The sequence below is a fragment of the Toxorhynchites rutilus genome, chromosome 2, assembly GCF_029784135.1.
Source record: "Toxorhynchites rutilus septentrionalis strain SRP chromosome 2, ASM2978413v1, whole genome shotgun sequence".
In the NCBI taxonomy this organism is placed as follows: Eukaryota; Metazoa; Arthropoda; class Insecta; order Diptera; family Culicidae; genus Toxorhynchites; species Toxorhynchites rutilus.
This window is the reverse complement of record NC_073745.1, coordinates 344,719,620-344,738,073: the sequence shown is the minus strand read 5'-3', so window position 1 is coordinate 344,738,073 and position 18,454 is coordinate 344,719,620. Positions and strand designations below refer to the sequence as shown.

Below are 18,454 nucleotides of genomic sequence, written 5' to 3'. Positions count from 1 at the left end.
AATGCGAACCCCGCGTATTCGACCTCGAATCTCGAATCGCTTCTGCCTCCTGATTCAGATCTGCTTCCACATTCGGATCTTCCACAGTCGAATCTTCCAAAAAGCTTCCGTATTCTTCATCAGAATTATCCTCATCCGCATACTGGTCATCCGATTCATCAGTATTTCGAGGTATAGACAGCAAATTGTCCTCATAGTTTGCCCTATCAATAGCATTCGATGGTGTTCCAGTTTCCACAAACACCACGTCACGAGCAACGACGATTTCTTCTTTTTTCGGATCCCATATCCTATAGCCATTCGGAGAGTAACCAACAAATAAACCTTGCCACGACTTCGGATCCAATTTCTTTCGCAGTTCCTTCGGAATGTGAGTAAACACTCGGCACCCAAAAACTCGAATTTTCGAAATATTCGGCTTTCGCGACTCCCATAATTCGAACGGAGTTTTGTTCGAATCTAACGCACTGGTCGGACTTCTGTTGACCGAATACGCGGCCGTCTGGGCCGCCTGACCCCAGAATGTCTTACTTATCCCAGAATCCTGTAGCATCGCTCTCGCTTTTTCTATAAGAGTACGATTCATTCGCTCGCTCACGCCCTTTTGCTCCGGAGTATACGGCACAGTGAATTCTTGTTGGATCCCTTTTGACCTGCAGTATCGCCTAAAACGTTTTCCACTGTATTCGCCATCGTTGACACTTCTCAAGCGGGAAATCCGCCTTTCGAACTTGGCCGCCACCATTGCCTCGTACGCCATGAAACATTCCAACACTTCATCCTTTGACTCCATTAAGTACACAACGCAAAAATGGCTCCAGTCATCGATAAAGGTTAGACAATATTTCGATCTGCACAGCCCTACCGGCGTTACAGGGCCATATACGTCCGAATGCACCAGCTTGAGTACACGCGACGAACGTTTTCCATTCCCCGACGAAAACGGTTGTCTCGTTTGTTTTCCTTCGACACAGGGTCCACACACGATCACTTCACTGTGGTCAAACCGACGGTGCCACAACTCAAAATCTTTTCGTATATGACCGCACGAAAACAACGACAGTAGCAAAATTCGGTCCAAGTGTCAGTAACAAATGGCATACTGCATCAAGGTTATCCATTTCCGCACCTGTATCACGATAGTTTGATATGCATTCGACTGGCAATGCTCTTCCGCTCGAACACTCTTTTCAGCGCGTCCCAAACCTCCTTGGGTGTACGTTTGTCCTGTACGTATTCCAGCTGGATCCTTGATATAAGTAGCGATTTACACTTCCTCTCTTGCTTGATCTGTCTTTACGAGCTGCTTCTTTCTGTTGCTTCACTGCAGCACTATCATTGGCTTCCTCTTTAATCTCTGCAATGTCAGCCAGATTCCGTTCGATGCAGCTGACGGAATTTCCACGCCGCATAATTGCTTCCGTCGAACAAAGCCAATTGATATCGATCGTTATGCACTTCCTCCATCATCGTAACACTTTAATTGGTTCCCGCACTTCCTAAACGACCTGGGCCCATAACCTAAAGTGGATTTCCAGGACCAGGAGAATCACAAAACGATTTAAAACAAGATTTACTACTAGCGATAAATGTGTGACTTTATTCTCACTTGTTAGGGTGAGTTTAGACTATTGATATATTCATGTGAAGAAATATTATGAGATTTATAGAAATCGCATCAACCGTTTACACTAACGTGAACTTTTATAATGAATATATTCATATCTTAGGTGAATTTATTCACCTGAAGTAGAACTGCATCCAACTTTAGTGATTTCTCACCAGTGAGAAATTCACAAGCGTTTACATATGCTGAATTTATTCAAGTTATATATATACCTCGAATAAGTGTATCATATTTATTCTCACTCGTTTACACCTATTTTCACGTGAATAAATCCATCTATAGCTATAAATCTCCCTAATTTAAACCCGCCATTAGTTTATGAAGAGACATAAAATGGAGATCAGCCAAAGACACCATGTGTATATAATAAAGGTGGGGCAACAAAGATGCAGTGGTTGCCATCTCAACACAGACTCATGTCCAATAATTGTTTCTCAAATGCGGATCTTTTTCGAATAAACATTAGTGATAGTAACCTCTGTATTTGTGGTATAGGTAACCACTACATTGATCACATTGTGTGGCTTTGCTCTGAATTTCAAAATGACAGGCCTTCATTTATGATTTTCAAAGTCCATACACCTTCAAGTATGAATATGTGTATGGTTTTTTCTAATTTTTTTATTGTTTGCATCTCCAACTTTTTGAAAAGATCTATGTTCATTAATTTTTTTTTCTTCTTCAACTACTCCCCTCAGAACTCAAAAATATCCAGATGTACACAATCCGTCTGTTTGGTTCTTTAGTTCCAAGGAGGTGTTTGCTCCATTAAAAATCCATAACAAGAACAGTCAAATAATGCATTGTTACAATTTGTTATATAATAATTTATATTGTAACTTTTTTTTGAAAAGATGATAGGGTTTTAATGCCTTTTTGAGAAAGAACATTTCCATTGTTCTATTCACAGAGGCTTTCCACTACTCAGAAACACGGTTCATTGATAACTTATGTTGCTGAGCCAGTTGAAAATAAATTCAGTACAAAAAACATTGCTCTATATTTTTCAAGTGGGTCGATTCGGGGGCAATTGAGTGGGTTGAGGTCCATTTTGATGAAATCTGCTCTACTGACACGATATTACGGAACATCTCATTAAACTGTTGCCTTTTAGAACTTTTGGTCTGGAAGAGAACGAAAATGTAACTTCACATGTTTCATAGTTTTCCTGAACAACTTTCAAGCGCGAGTCTTAGGCCGTCTACACATTAGGCAACCGCAATCTATGTTGCTGTTGTCTAATGACATCGCCATCAATCGGATCTCCAGCTCAGCTCTGCACATTGAGGCAACTCAAACGTGATGAACTCGTTTTATTCCGTCATCATAAACTGCATAATTGCTAATCGAGATGTCATTTCTTTAACTACATAGGAAGAGCGAATTTTGATTTGTTTTCTTGGCATTTTTCCTAATACGAGCGAAAAGAAAAAAATCACTTGGTTTTGAAAATGTCATCAAATTGAAGGTATGCGATACATTTTAAACTCTAAAATGGAGTCAAAGTGGGCAGCCTTAAAATGCAATTTGAACTATAAGAGAAAAATCTGTACATCTGGTGTTCCCGAATACATTTTTTTCAAAAGTGTTACACCTCATATGAATCGGAATTTTGCGAAATTATGTGATTATTATGTAGAAGTAAGGTCAGGTTCAATTATTTAGTCTCCTAGGACGAAGTTACCTGGAAAAAGTGGACAATATGTGAAACATTAATATTTGCTAATCGAGCTAAAGGCGGCATATTCAGCTAGGCTCGCTCATAACAATAGACGTCAATAATCGCAGTGAATTTCGAAAAATCACTTCCAGCGGAAACTGGTCTGCACAAGGTCTTGGGGACCAGCAATTTCTAATTTTGTACACCTTCTTGAGCAGTCCAGTAGTCTCTCCGTACAATACTCCAGGAGGATTTGCATTTGCGTTCGTGTTTCTGTGAACTGTGCCGATATTGTTAACACTGTTTTGTTATTCCCCTGGCAAATATTGAAACTCAACGAACGCAGAAATCGAAACGTCAATAGCAATTGAACGAAAACGTTGCCGATACACATCGTGCGCAACTAGACAGGTTGAATCGAAATAGTTGGTTCGACCTAAGTTGCCAGTTGCCTAGTGTGTTTGCTCCCATTGGATTACACATGCTCTCAACTTTTTTGCGATATTCGTTAATTTGGTTTCCAACTTAGGTTGCCTAGTGTGTAGATGGCCTCGGCGACTAAAGTCTGCTTCAGCATCCAATTTGTATGTCTTCTGATACGAATCCTCTCATAGACGATATCTCCGGGCGACATCGGAATCCGAGACCCCCTTTCCTGATAGTTGGATTTTTAAAGTTGGTATCCGATTCATTGTTTTGCACATTATGCACAACATTGGGCGGAATGGTAACGAAATTTTCATCACTGAAACTCTTTCAAATCAAACTGTTGCCGAAACATTACAAAACCAACTACTAGGATGGCGCATAAAATTAAAAGTGATTCTGGATTTCCAGTTGAATGCCATGAGCAGGAATGTTAGGTGGAGCAGATGGTATGAGATAGCTAGCGTAGTGTGCGTGATAGCATGCACTGCCATAGCTACCTTTCATATCGTGACGTCAATAACAAGTAAGTCACAAAACAATTGTCATCTATTAAAAAACAATCAGTTACGAGATTCCATGAGAAATTTGGCTCATAAAATCAATAGCCGTGAGATTTTTCAGCATTGTTTTGTTTCTTCCATGTACACTTCATATTGAATCCAAATAATGACGACACCATATTTTGTTCACCAATCCAAACGAGTAACTCGATGCGAGAAAATTCGAACTCAAATCGAATTGGTTTTAGTATTATGTATCTTTTTCAAGTTATTATTTTTAGTGTACTAGATTTAGAGCAAAATTTGTCTCGTAGAGAAGGGTAAAATTTTTGGTGTTTTAATTTTTCTCTGAAAATATGAAAATATGTTTTGCAACTACTGGATGAATGAAGCGCTTTCTGATGTGCATATTACTCCCGAAATTTCATAATTATTTTCACAATAACGGATCACAAAGCTCAATGTCATTAGCCTTCATTTCAGTTGCAGAAATTAAATCCAATTGGACAAACTTTTCATTTCAGAACAAATGCGCAATATGATTTTTCGAATATTCCCATTGATCTTCAATATAATAATACAATACATTGAACATTGTATTATTCCAATTTGGGTGGAGACGAACACAACGATATAAAGACGACTCAAATCTGACCTTCCGTTCTCTTGTGATGATTTTTTTTATCTGTATTATAGTGACTTTTAACACATTTGGCTGGTTCGTCACATAACTTCCATTTTTGGAAGAATGTCGGAAGTGAGAATTGAACTCGTGACCATTAGCGTGAGAGGTATGAATGTTACCACTACGCCAGATCGCCTCCACTCTTGTGATGACAAGTCCTACGTACGAAGAAAAAACCTTTGTTTTATATATAAGAAGATGAAGCAAGGTAGTTCTAAGATCTATCATAGAGTAAAGCGTGAAAAGTGACGAAATATAAACAGCTGTTATTTAATCCATCACTTACATGGCAACCATGGCAGATTGATGTTGTCCATCCGGGCCCAGCTCAGTGCATCGAGCGGACCGGCGCTACAGGGATCAATCGAGTAGATGGTGCTTATAACTAACAATGATGAAGCGAGGTAGCCCAACATCGTTGTGGCGTGTCTGGAATTGAATTAGATGGTAGAATGAAATTTAGTATGAGCGGATACTCAGCGAATTTATTATGCATAAGTGGACGAACAATAAGCCAATGATTCTACAATTGGTGCTGGTTATTAAAATGGAATCAATCATACATGGTTATCTAGACGAGTGTTCAAGTATACTGGTTTTATCCAGTGGACCGGTACGAAAATTATTTGAACTGCGAAATGGGGAAACGAAAAAAAACAACACAGGAATAACCGCATGTTCCAATGAAATGCTCGTTACTGTCATGTCGATCTTTTTGTGAACCTGCACAACAAATTTCGTGTTCGATCGTCCGGCATGGAAACATGGAAGGAAGTAATAAATAATTAAACCTGTTCATGTGGTATAGTAAAAGAGGGAAATAAACATACTCTGCGAAAGTAACATAATTTGTGTAGGGTCGATTAATGTTGTTGTTTTGCGCACTTTCCGGAATCAACACTCGTTTCATCTACATCACATCTACAGTGTCAGCTACTAAAGTAACGTCCTAACGCCCTAGAATATGCAAGTGCACCATGAATGACACTCGATGTTGTAGGTGAAAGGTTTTGGACCTCGAACAAGCCCAACTAATGAAAATGTGTTGACATGGCAACACTGCCGCAGATGAATCTGGAAATTTCATGTTCAAGGATATTTTTTCTAGAACTTTTAGGCATGGTGGGTTTTGACTAGAACAAAACGAATTCCATTTAACAGACATCGAACTCAAACATATGATGTGTTTGCTAAGAATAAATTAAAACATAAAGTAATAACGACAAGTTTCTACGACATGCCATAATTATAGCTCACAATTTAATAACACAATGAATGTCATTCATGTGGGTTATTAGATATTTATTGTTTCGCAATGATGTGCAATTATTTCCCCTGTACTCTGCAATCAATAAGAATGTTATTTGAATTCAATGGAGCGCTAAACAGCTAGCATCAACTCACGCCAATTCAGCAGTTTTCAACGAGAAACTACGCAAACCCGCGATAGTCTTCGTGCTTTACCAGGTGTCTAGTGACATCGAACCATTCTTACCAATGACACAAGGCACCTGTTTCTGCACTGAATGGTTCGACTTACAATCGTTATATAACGATTGTCAAATCACCGGGCTTTGTGTGATGGGGTTCGTCGCTTGCTTACCAAGTAATTTCAAGTAAATCTCCCATCAAAAGTATAGAAATAAATCCTAATCTCAAATGACACAGTTACATAAAATTGTCATTTATAAACTTATTTATAACGCTGTACATCAACAGGTGAATGTGCTCGTTTGCTCGATCAGCGAGTCAAAACGATGGCTGATTTGCATATTGTGCGGGAACAAACTAACGTCACCATCAGGTGGTTTTCTTCTTCTTGGATGGCTCTAACGTTCCAGTGGAACTTTTGCCTTCTCAACGTAGCATTACTTGCCTCATTTTTATTAGTAATACTTGTTTGAGATTTCTATGCCGAATTACACGCCTTAAATGTACTCTGGAGTGGCAAGCTCCAGAATACGCGTGACCACAGTGCAAGCCGGAAAAATTTTCTTTGACGAAAAATTTCCCGGCCAGAACGGGAATCGAACCCGAACCCCCGGCATGATAGTGTGGGACGCTAACCACTCGGCCACGGGAGCACCATCAGGTGGTGCCGAGAACAATTAACCGCATTCGCACGTAGATTCAGTGTTACGCAAGAAACATAATCGACGGAGAGTAGGCGGGTGACAATTCTCGGTATTAAGAATGACAACAACAAAAAGACACTTGCAAACAGTAGGTCATGATCGGCTTGTTAACATCTTCATTCCCACTGTACATTCGTTGGGTCAAAGTGTTAATTATCGTGTGACGACTCTTAATGACGGTAGTTAACATGCTTCAAGCGTGTAACGTTCGCTCTAAATATCAAGTTCTACATTTCTGAATTACTGATTGTACCGTTTTGTCGTTAAATAGTGTCTCATTACTAGGTATATCATCTGCTTAGAAGTAAAAATCACTGCTACTATTATGACCAAACCATTGTCATTCTTTGAGATATAAATGGAACAAAAACACGTTGTATGTGATTTGCATTTTTAGGCCAATATTTTCAATTTTATTTATTTAACACTTTTCTGGGACGATCCATGCGGTGAAAATACTTCGAAAATGATAGCTTTTTCTGTACGAGCACAGGAGTTTTTTTTTGCGATTTTCGAGTAATCAAACATAGCGCAATAGTACCGGAGCACGATCCTTGGATTTGAATCTGTGATGATACATCACGGAATGACGGGAGCTCCTTTCACAGGGCAAATCTGCTGAGTGACTGATTTTTTGATTTTTGAACCACATAACTCAGCATACATTTGGAATTGGATGCCAATCGAATATTCGAATATTCTTGCAATGTTTCGGTGTTTGGATATGCTGTCAAACTTCTGTTTCAACAAAACGACAAAATGTACAAATGTACCGCTGTTATCTACTACACGTATGAATCACAAAAGCAACATCTAGCCTAATAATCATTAAGTTCAATCATTAAGTTCTTCTGTGAAACAAGTATACTACCCGTGCAGTTCGTCGGAAAAATGAAACATTTAGATGTTTGAAAAATCAAATTGGAATATCGATACACAATACACAGAAACAACATTGTGGCTGGTGAAACTAAAATTCTTGATGAAAACAGATGAAAACCAATAACCAATGAAAAAGTTTTACTGAAAAAAATTATAATTCCTCAATGAAATTGAATTTCTCGTGAAAAAAAAGACAAATGCTATAATATTAAAAATAAATCAGGACGCTCCAAAGGACTCAAAAAAGGACATATCCTGCTAAATCAGGACAGATTACTCAATATGGTATTGTTTCCCGAGAATAATTTGATTTTTAAATGCAATAGAGTCTTCTATCCACTTAAACACAATAAAATTGGTTTGTAAATCACTATCCATGGCAGAAAACCAACACTTGTTTAAATTATATCTGACTCAAATTCCGAACATCATTTTCGTCACTGACTTAAATTCCGAACTGCAAAAATGGGCAGGATTTTTGTGGCAGTTCTAGAGGCGAATGAACTGCAAAGTTTAAAGCCTATCTAATACAAACAAGGAAAGGAAGGTGGCAGTGATAGTCTTATCCATAGAATCTTAACGAATTAACGATGGACTTTTATTTTGCAGTTCATTTTTGGGAATTGAATATTTTTTTTTTTATTAATTCGTTTATTTTTACAGGCTCAGTTACTTAAGTTTAAAGGAGCCGAATTCTTAAATATAATTTTAAAACTATATACATAAACAATTTTCTTAGATCTATGGTTAGTAAGGTGGAAAACCGATTACTCGCGGTGTACTCGAGTTTAGGAGGGTGACATATTTTTAGGAGAAGGATGGGATATAAGGAAATTGTAACAATGTTGATGAACACTCATTTCTTAAATCTATTCGTATATCTATAGTGTATTTACATTTCAACTTATTCTACTATTTATAGCAAGGGGACGAATTACCCGCAAAGGAAGGAAAGGAGGGTATAAGGATGTAGGGACAATCACACACGAAGATCTATAGCTTTAAGGAAAACATATATATGGGACATGTAATCAAGGTCTAACCGAGCCAACACATCTCTCACCGGCACATTGGGCTGCCTTCCTCTAGCCCGAAGGGAGTTTTCTAAATTCGATCTGGCAACAAGATACACCTCATATGCCCAAACAACGTGTTCGATGTCGTGGTAACCTCGGCCACAAATGCAGAGATTGCTACCGGCCAGATTGAAACGAAAGAGTAACGCGTCTAACGAACAGTGATTGGACATGAGTCGGGAGAAGGTGCGAATAAAGTCCCGACTCAAGTCTAGACTTTTGAACCACGGTTTGAGGCTAACCTTAGGGATAATCGAGTGAAACCACCGGCCCAATTCATCTTCATTCCACTTGCGTTGCCAGTTAGCGATGGTATTTTTGCGGACTAAAGAATAAAATTCATTGAAGGCGATTTGACGCTGATAAATATCGCCTTCAATTGCACCTACCTTTGCTAATGAGTCAGCCCTCTCATTACCCGGAATGGAGCAATGTGAAGGGACCCAGATAAAGGTAATGACATAACAGCGTCTGGATAAAGCACTCAAAATTTCTCGTATTCTCTCAAGGAAGTACGGCGAGTGCTTTTCCGGCCTCACTGAACGGATAGCTTCGACAGAGCTAAGACTATCCGTTACAATGTAATAGTGTTCAACAGGTCGTGAGGCGACGCTGTCCAGCGCCCAATGAATTGCTGCCAATTCAGCAATATACACTGAGCAAGGATTCTGAAGACTGTGTGAGGTGCTAAAAAATTCGTTGAACACTCCAAATCCTGTGGACTCATTTATAGTGGACCCATCAGTAAAGTACATATTATCACAATTGATACCCCTATATTTTTCATCGAAGATCGTTGGAGCGATCCTCGATCGTTGGTAATCTGAATATCCATGGATATCTTGCTTCATGGACAGATCAAAATGCACAGAGGAATTGATGTAGTCAGGGAAACAAACACGGTTGGGAATATACGAAGAAGAATCAACCTGCATGGAGATGAATTCATGATATGAACTCATGAATCCGGAGTGAAAATTTAGCTCGATCAGCTGCTCAAAATTTCCGATCACCAATGGGTTCATGACCTTACACCGGATGAAGAACCGAAGAGATAATAAATTGAAGCGATCTTTTAGTGGGAGTAGGCCTGCCAAAACCTCGAGACTCATGGTATGCGTTGAGGGCATACATCCCAACGCGATACGGAGACAAAGATATTGAATTCGCTCGAGTTTAATGAGGTGTGTTTTGGCAGCTGATTGAAAACAGAAACTGCCATACTCCATCACTGAGAGAATAGTTGTTCGATACAACATTATAAGATCTTCGGGATGGGCTCCCCACCAGGTGCCGGTAATTGTACGGAGAAAGTTTATTCTTTGCTGGCATTTTTTACTCAGATACCTAATATGGGCCCCCCAAGTACATTTGGAGTCGAACCAGACCCCAAGATACTTGAATGACATAGCATGAGTGATCGGTTTACCCAAAAGTTGAAGCTTTGGTTTTGCTGGTCTATGCTTCCTAGAAAAAACCACCATCTCTGTTTTCTCCGTGGAGAATTCGATCCCTAGCCCAATGGCCCAGGTTGAAAAATTGTTCAAAGTATCTTGTAAGGGTCCTTGCAGGTCGGATTCGTTTGATCCTACGACAGACACCACTCCATCATCTGCAAGTTGTCTTAGGCTGCAATTTTGTGTAAGGCAATTGTCGATGTCGCTTACATAGAAGTTGTACAAAAGGGGGCTTAAACATGAGCCCTGGGGGAGGCCCATGTAAGAGACCCGACTTACTGCCGAATCTCCGTGAGAAAAGTTCAAATGTTTCGCACAAAGCAAGTTATATAACATATTATTCAATAGAGGCGGCAGACCCCGAGAGTGTAATTTGTCCGACAAAACCTCTATTGAAACAGAATCGAAAGCCCCCTTTATGTCCAAGAATACTGAAGCCATTTGTTTTTTTTCGGCGTAAGCCATTTGAATTTCTGAAGAAAGCAACGCAAGACAATCATTCGTCCCCTTGCCCCTGCGGAACCCATATTGTGTATCTGAGAGTAGGCCATTCGTTTCAACCCATCGATCAAGGCGAAACAAGATCATTTTCTCCAACAATTTCCGTATACAAGACAGCATTGCTATTGGGCGGTACGAATTGAAGTCGGACGCGGGTTTTCCGGGTTTTTGAATAGCTATAACTCGTACTTGTCTCCAATCATCTGGAACAATATTATTCTCCAGAAATGGGAATTGAATATGGATCAGGAACATTTTAATAATCAATGGATTCGGCGTTCCTTGGGAGCAGGTCATACTTTAGAAATTAATTGATCAGTATTTCGTCTTTATTTTCCGTTGAGTCTAAAGCTTGGTTTAGCAGTGGAGCGAAATCTCATTCTGAAATCATTGCTCCTCCATTTTCAAAACGTCACTTAATGAGTGTAGTTAAGCATTCATTAGTTTGAAAAATGAAGCGTTTAGTGACTAAATGAAATGAGCAAGGATTGGAGTCAGACAGACCAAAATAATGGGTCTGATCATGAACGTCATGAATACGAAGTGAATTGTATAGAACCTTAGTACGGCTTCCACCGTGTGTGTAGAATGTGGAGGAGTTCATCCGTCGTGACAACTTGGATGAACTCGGTGTTATTATGAATACCACGATACTGTTATGTCACGGAGAAAAATAACGCTTGCCTTGTATTGTATTGGTAACAGCTACAGGTTTTTGTAATTCAATCATTCGCACGATAGTTATAACGAACGATAGTAATAATTGATTTTTTTCCTTTTTATGTAATAAAGATACGATACGTTTTTGAAAAATTAAAAAAAAAACGGGGTAAATCTAAAAATAAAAAAACCGGGCAAGTTTTGTTAGTATATACCACAAATACGAATAAATTAAATTTCGCCATGGTTGATTTTCAAATGATTTCCACAAATCTCTTAAATCCATCGACAGTTGGATGACCAATAAGCAATAGAATCCAGATTTATTCAATTTGTACCCTCAAATTGTTCCCGAAAGACGAAATCCTACGTTAGAAAATGCCAAGTCAGTAATGTTAACATAAAACAAGAAGAGCGCTATCGCGCTCCCCGTACTTTAGGCATATAATCAGGCCCCAAAATTTTCCAAGGTGAAAAATGAAGACCGACTCTACTCTCAGTAGCTTCGCTTCGACTAGAACTGCTTCGGCAGTCGACAACAACAAAAAGTGACTTGACTAGAGAATGAATTGATTAGCGTTGACTAGCGAGGGTGATTGGTGAACTAGTCCAGTCAGTGGTTATTTTAACTGACTCGATTAATGAATACAAATCTGCCTCGTCATTCAACTGACTTCAATCCACACTTCCAATTCTTCTGACACTAATTTTATACACGTGTACACAATCTTATTTTTACGTCCATATAAAGAGGAACGAAAACATGATTTCTGATGCAAAAAAGAAGTTACCCCATCAATGGACGGTTTTTTGTCTACCCATCGTGAACTCAAACCAACGAACTTTGGCATTTATCAAGTATGCTACAAAAGTCCTCGAGTTAGTATTAGTAAATAGCGTGCAAAATAGTGCACACACGCTGCACGCTATTTTATACGTGTGAGTAATTTTCGTGTACGATACGGAAGAATCTAGTTCACCTGTAGCGTATGTCAAACCACATTAAACTCAAACATCGATGCATGCACACGTACATGGGAGAGAGAAAGAGAGGAACGAATTCGTTTCGGGGGAAGTCACTGCAAAAAGCATTGAGAACAATTTGACTGAGAAGAATGAAATGATATAGTCGAGTCGGTATAGGGAGATAGTGACTAAACGCCCGACTGACTGTTTAGTCGTTTTGGCGGAGAAATTGCGTGAAGAAGCCAAAAGTCATCATTAACTGAATACGGATATAGTCAGTCAGATAGTCAGCTGACTATCCTCAGTTGACTATGACTATGCAGAGCCCTGCATATCATAATAGGAGCGCTTTCGCGCTCCCCCTTCCTCAAACGGTTGAAGAAGGTATTATTATTCAACAAAATTGTAGAAATGGTGCTTACAAAATGATTTTAACCTTGACCTATACTAAATGCTTCTCACTATTCAAACGAGTAAGACAGAGCTAAAAAAAAGAATATGCGAGATATCGATTATTAAACATGATAATCATGTTTTATCTCTAGAGTATTTTATAGAAAGAGAAAATAAAATAACATTCCCATATGTTCAACAACTACATTATTTACGATTAACCAAGTATTCCAGCGTTCGATTCAGCAAACTAACGCACCAAACAAATGAATCATGAGATGAGCCCGAATAGTTGGCATTGAAATACCGAATCATCGAGGTATAATCGCAAACTTGTCATTCTAAAACATACGCTTAATTAACATGTTGACTGGTCAGTCACCAGTGACTGGCACCGAGTTTTCGTTCAGGCTGCGTCAGTCACCTGTGACTGACAGTATAACATATGATAATAAAGGTAACTTAAATAAGCATATAAGCTCATAAGCATTCCTTTTCGAACAAAAATACCTTTCACTACGATAAGAAACGATGGCCCTAATACGTTTAAAAATTTCCATAGAGTCGCTATGAAACCGTGGCACTCAACGTATTAAATGGAATATTATTTCATACACTGTATTAAGTTTAACTACATCACGTACATTAAATGGAATATTATCGCATACACTGTATTAAGTTTAACTACATCACGTTCAGATGTCCGAAATTATGCAACCGGCATAACGTTCATGGAAGCGATGCCAATCGACAGAAACAACGAGCGGAAGTTTAATTTTTTCTTGGTCAAACAATGAATATGTTTGTCATATACTCGTAGAAGGCCTAAGAGATCATCCAGAAACTATCAGTTCGTCTGAAACTTTTTGGATACAGGATTTCCCTTTCGCTTCGAGATAACGGTAGGATGTGATGGTATTCCGGATATTTCCGCTATACCCAGATTTTTAGCGTTGATTCTAAATATTTCTTCACAAATTGGATGATCTGTAGCGACCATATCTTCTAGCCATCTCATAATCTCTTACTGGATTTTCAGCAGCATCTCTGCGATACACAGAGTTTTTCCTACGTACAGCTTAGTTACAGGATAACAAACAAGCTGCAGCTCGACCATTTTTCATCTTTCGACCTTCGGTTTTCAGTCTTTTCCATAGATTTTATTCAGGAATTCATTTTTTTATCGTTTTTAAGTTGAAAACCTGGTAAAAAATCATTTTACTCTCGTTGGCTCACATGTGTGGCTTACGATTTGCGAGAAAAGGCTTACAAATATTTATTCACATATGGTGTTAGGTCTTTTTCTTGCTCCAGAACAAAACAGTCCTTTTAGCCCAATTAGTGAACTATTTCTGTATTCACCAGAACATAATATTTTCCAGCATCTACTGTTCGGAATTTGAATCATGCGTCGAAACTTGATTCATATTACGAACACTAACGTTTGCTTTAAAAAAAAAAGGACATAATTGGCGATTTTTCATGGATTTACTTTTACACGCACTGACGAAACTACCCATGCATAATCAATCATAGTAACCCATGAGTCAGCAGAAAAAAATTGACAGCACTATCAGTCGAACTCTAACCGTGACGGCGAAAACAGTGAAGCCACTTCGTTCAGAAGTGTGCGCGTTCATAGAACGGTATCCCGCCGCGTCGATAACAAACATCGTGCGGAGCTTTGTGGACGCTGGATACGCCCGTTCCGGCATCTACAACATCTTGGCACTATTAGACAGCAATAAGAGCATCGAAAGAAAGCCCGGTTCCGAACGGCCGACGACCCTGAGCGACAAAAAGCTCCAAAGGATGCTGAAGAGGAAGATCGAGGGAAAAGTGACTACATCGCTCCGTGCGCTTGGCCGGTAGGTCGATGCAACCGATTTTTTCGGCGAATCGCGACGTGGCGGTGGTGATGGACGACAAGACCTATCTCACCCTGGATGGCAACGACTGGCAGGGCGCTTCATATTTTACGTCCCCGACGAAGGAAATGAGCTCCGAAGTGAAGTTTATTTTACACACCAATTTCCCCAAGGTGCTGCTGTGGCTGACAATCAGCGAGAAGAGGATGTCAAAGCCGTTCTTCTTTAGCTCCGGACTGCCCGTGAACGGGGAAATTTATAGTACGAAGTGCCTGACGGAAGTTACGTCGTTCATCAAGAAATACCATAAGGGCGAAGAAGCGGTGTTCTGACCGAATCTGGCGTCGGCCCACTACTCGAAGCGATCGTTAGAGGAGATGGAGCGGCTGAATATCGATGTGGTACCCAAGTCGGCGAACCCGCCCAACGTCCCCCAGCTGCGTCCCATCGAGAATTTCTGGGCAAACCTGAAGCGTAAGATCTTTACTCAATTTTGTCGCAAAAACTGAGAAGAAATTGATAAATAAAACGAATGAAGAATGCAAAAACATGCCTACACGTCCGCCATGGCGAATATTTCGGTTTACTGCCGGAAGGCCGCTCGCAAGGGCGTAGATTTTTTTTTGCAAGTAAGCTATATAATTACGTTCTACGGGAAATTTATCAAACTTAATTATCTGTCTTAGGTGTTTTTTAACACCTCCAGAAAAAAGTACATTTTTTAAATGCAAACGTTACTTTAATACTAATTTAAATTATGGTTCCTTAATTGTAGATTCTACCTTTCTAGCGCTTAGCCTGAAAACAGCGAACCAAATAGTGAAGACAACTACCAAAATAGAAAAATTAATTATGCTTTTTTACGGAATCTGCTAACATAAAAATTTTATTTCTGATTTTGACTGACACTTTCTGTAAATGGTATTTTAAATTATAGACTGTATCGTAAATGATATTATATGGAAGTATATACCTCATAGAATGTTGGAGTATTCATTATTGAATTATTTATAGCATTAATGCTCAGTACATTTACATTTCGAAATGAAATGTTCGGAATATGAGTCAAAATGGTAGGTAATTTGCAATAATTACCGATAACATAAACAATATTGTTGGATAGTATGTTTTCGATTAGTAAGTAAGTGTATAGTAACATTCTTGTCCATAATCCACCAAGGGTTTCATAGTAGCTTTTTGTATAGCGAATTACCGAAAAAAGCAAACACCATCAATAATTGAAACACAAAACTGTTAAGTTCATTCACCCACCGTCATTCGTTTGATCGAGTTCGAGGACACCCAAACGTAATAATCATCAACGGCGCTGGTATGCAACTACGACCCACTTTACGGTATTCATTTCCAAGTGACCTCCATCATCCATCAGCTGTTGCAGCAGCAGTGAAGTCTATTTATTATTTGGCCACAAACGCTAATCGAAACAAACAACGTCAAACGTCAACCCAGTTTCAGGTGTTTGAAGGCTCCACGACAAGGTGATATAACATATGTCTGACCATTGGTGTCCATCGTGAGATGAGAGAGATTGTGTGTATGTCGAACTATTTGGTTGAAGTACCTATCAAAGAGCAGCTGATGATTACTTTATTATTACATACTCTTCTTCATTCCTCAACTAACCTAAGTTTGAGCGCTAGATTTCTGCAATGGTATGAAACCTAAAGGCCCATTTATACGTTGCAAGTAGCTGACTTGACAGTGAGCGGCTACTGAGCCGGTGAACTCGCTTGACAATTGGTTGACTCACCTTGTCCGTTCACACAGTGTAAGCTGCTGGCGAGAAACTAGACACTACAGCAGGGATTTACCAGGGATGCCAGGTGATTTATCTAATGTCCAACAAATAGTCAGAAACGGCAACCATGTCCGAACTGACAGATGATTGATTCCGAAATCGATTTCTCTGTTGGCAGTTTTCGTCTCTATCGTCTCTATCCGAAAAAGCAGAGAGGCGAAATGAATTCTCGCGTAACTTTTGAAAAGGTCCTAAGTAACAAATGTAAGCAAATCAAGTTAATGGATGCACACTATTAGTGCTCAATCATTGAATGCATTGCGAAAACAACCGTTCAAGTATCTATTCTTTTCACCTTTTTATCGCCGATACAAAAAATGTCCAATGTACAGATTCGAATTTCAAAGACCTCGACTGTTACTTCGGACGCAACTTTCCTGTGACGCTCGATATGTCCGAAGTGACAAAGCAATCAAAACAACACGAAGTCGTACTCCGGACATTTTGAGTTTTTGTTATTTTCGGGTGTAGATACCGTTTTTAGTGCAATTCAACGAGTGAAAACAATAATGATCTGCGTTTAGCACGAAGTGCAAGTATTTGGATCGTTGTTCATTAGTTATTTTCAAATTTTCATCGTGCAATGTAATTTGTCCAATGTACAAAGCGGTCAGTCAAAACGCCCAATGTAACACTTTTCGCTCGGAGGCTTCAATTTCAAACTAAAATCACATTACAACAGTTACGATTGGTTTTTCAGAGTTATTATTGGCTGCTAGGGGTAAAACAAGTGATAAAGATCGATTCCTTTTAAAACAATTCGCGGAACAATGTTCCGGTCTTTAACTCCGTTTTTCTCGAGTTTATGTGTATGTTATATGTGACCTTTTCAATAGTTACGCGAGAATTGTATGCAAAGAAAAGGAGCAATATATACAATAAAACCTGAACAAGTGGAAACACTGTTGGATTTATTTGCTCCAAAAATACTCACGAGGGATGATATACCTGCAAGAGTGAAATTATAAATGACATTGATGTACCTTGCTTCTGGAATATCATTCAGATCATTGTCGATATTTTTTTAGAATCTCGAAAGCATCCATAGCTAAGATAATTCCGGAAGTATGTGATACTACAAATGACAGTCTAGAAGTTTTTTTTTTAAATTTTATTTAATTTGCTTTGATAACAACTAACAACGCTACTAATTTGGTAAGTGTAAATGTTAATAGATTTACAGGTGAAATAATCAAGCGTCAAAGATTAAAATAATGAATGAAAATGGACTTTTTCAAATCGAATATGTATTGTGTTTCTTGGAACAATACCTTTTCTTGCAAGTGGTGAGTGAGGTTTGAATGAAAATTGTGTCTGATAATGATTTTATATTATAGATTTTCAAGAAAACTATCTCACATAAAAGCTTGCAAAACTAAATAACAACAATTTCGTTTAGAAACTATGAGGGTTCTATTTGTTTTTTCAATAATTTCCAAGTCTGTTCATAGCTTCGCATATTTTTAAATATCTTCAAAATGGAGATATTTCTTTATATTTTGCATCCCTGATTCGAACGCTAAATGCTGTTTTTGACGTTTTGAGGGATGCGAGTACGAGTAAAATAAAAAAAAACCTTGAAGTAGCTCGCACGCCGGATCTCGCATGACACTAACTGGCATACCGTATAAACTAGGCTTAAAGGTCCATTTATACGTTGCTAGTAGCTGACCTGACAGTGAGCAGCTACTGGGCCGGTAAACTCGTTTGACAATTGGTTGACTCGCCTTGTCCGTTCTCACAGTGTGAGCTGCTGACGAGAAACTAGGTACTACATCATTGGCTTACCAGGAATG

General features: G+C 39.0%; 1 protein-coding gene across 3 annotated transcripts in view; it reads right to left on the bottom strand.

Annotated features, from left to right (window-relative positions):
* LOC129769666 (pancreatic triacylglycerol lipase-like) overlaps positions 1 to 18,454 on the bottom strand; it is a 57,357-nt gene that overhangs the window by 16,231 nt on the left and 22,672 nt on the right. For all 3 annotated transcript variants that reach the window (XM_055772074.1, XM_055772077.1, XM_055772075.1), the window contains exon 3: positions 5,188 to 5,330. In XM_055772074.1, the coding sequence (XP_055628049.1) occupies positions 5,188 to 5,317 (130 nt within the window). In that variant the 5' untranslated portion in view covers positions 5,318 to 5,330. The remainder of the gene's footprint in view (positions 1 to 5,187; positions 5,331 to 18,454) is intronic.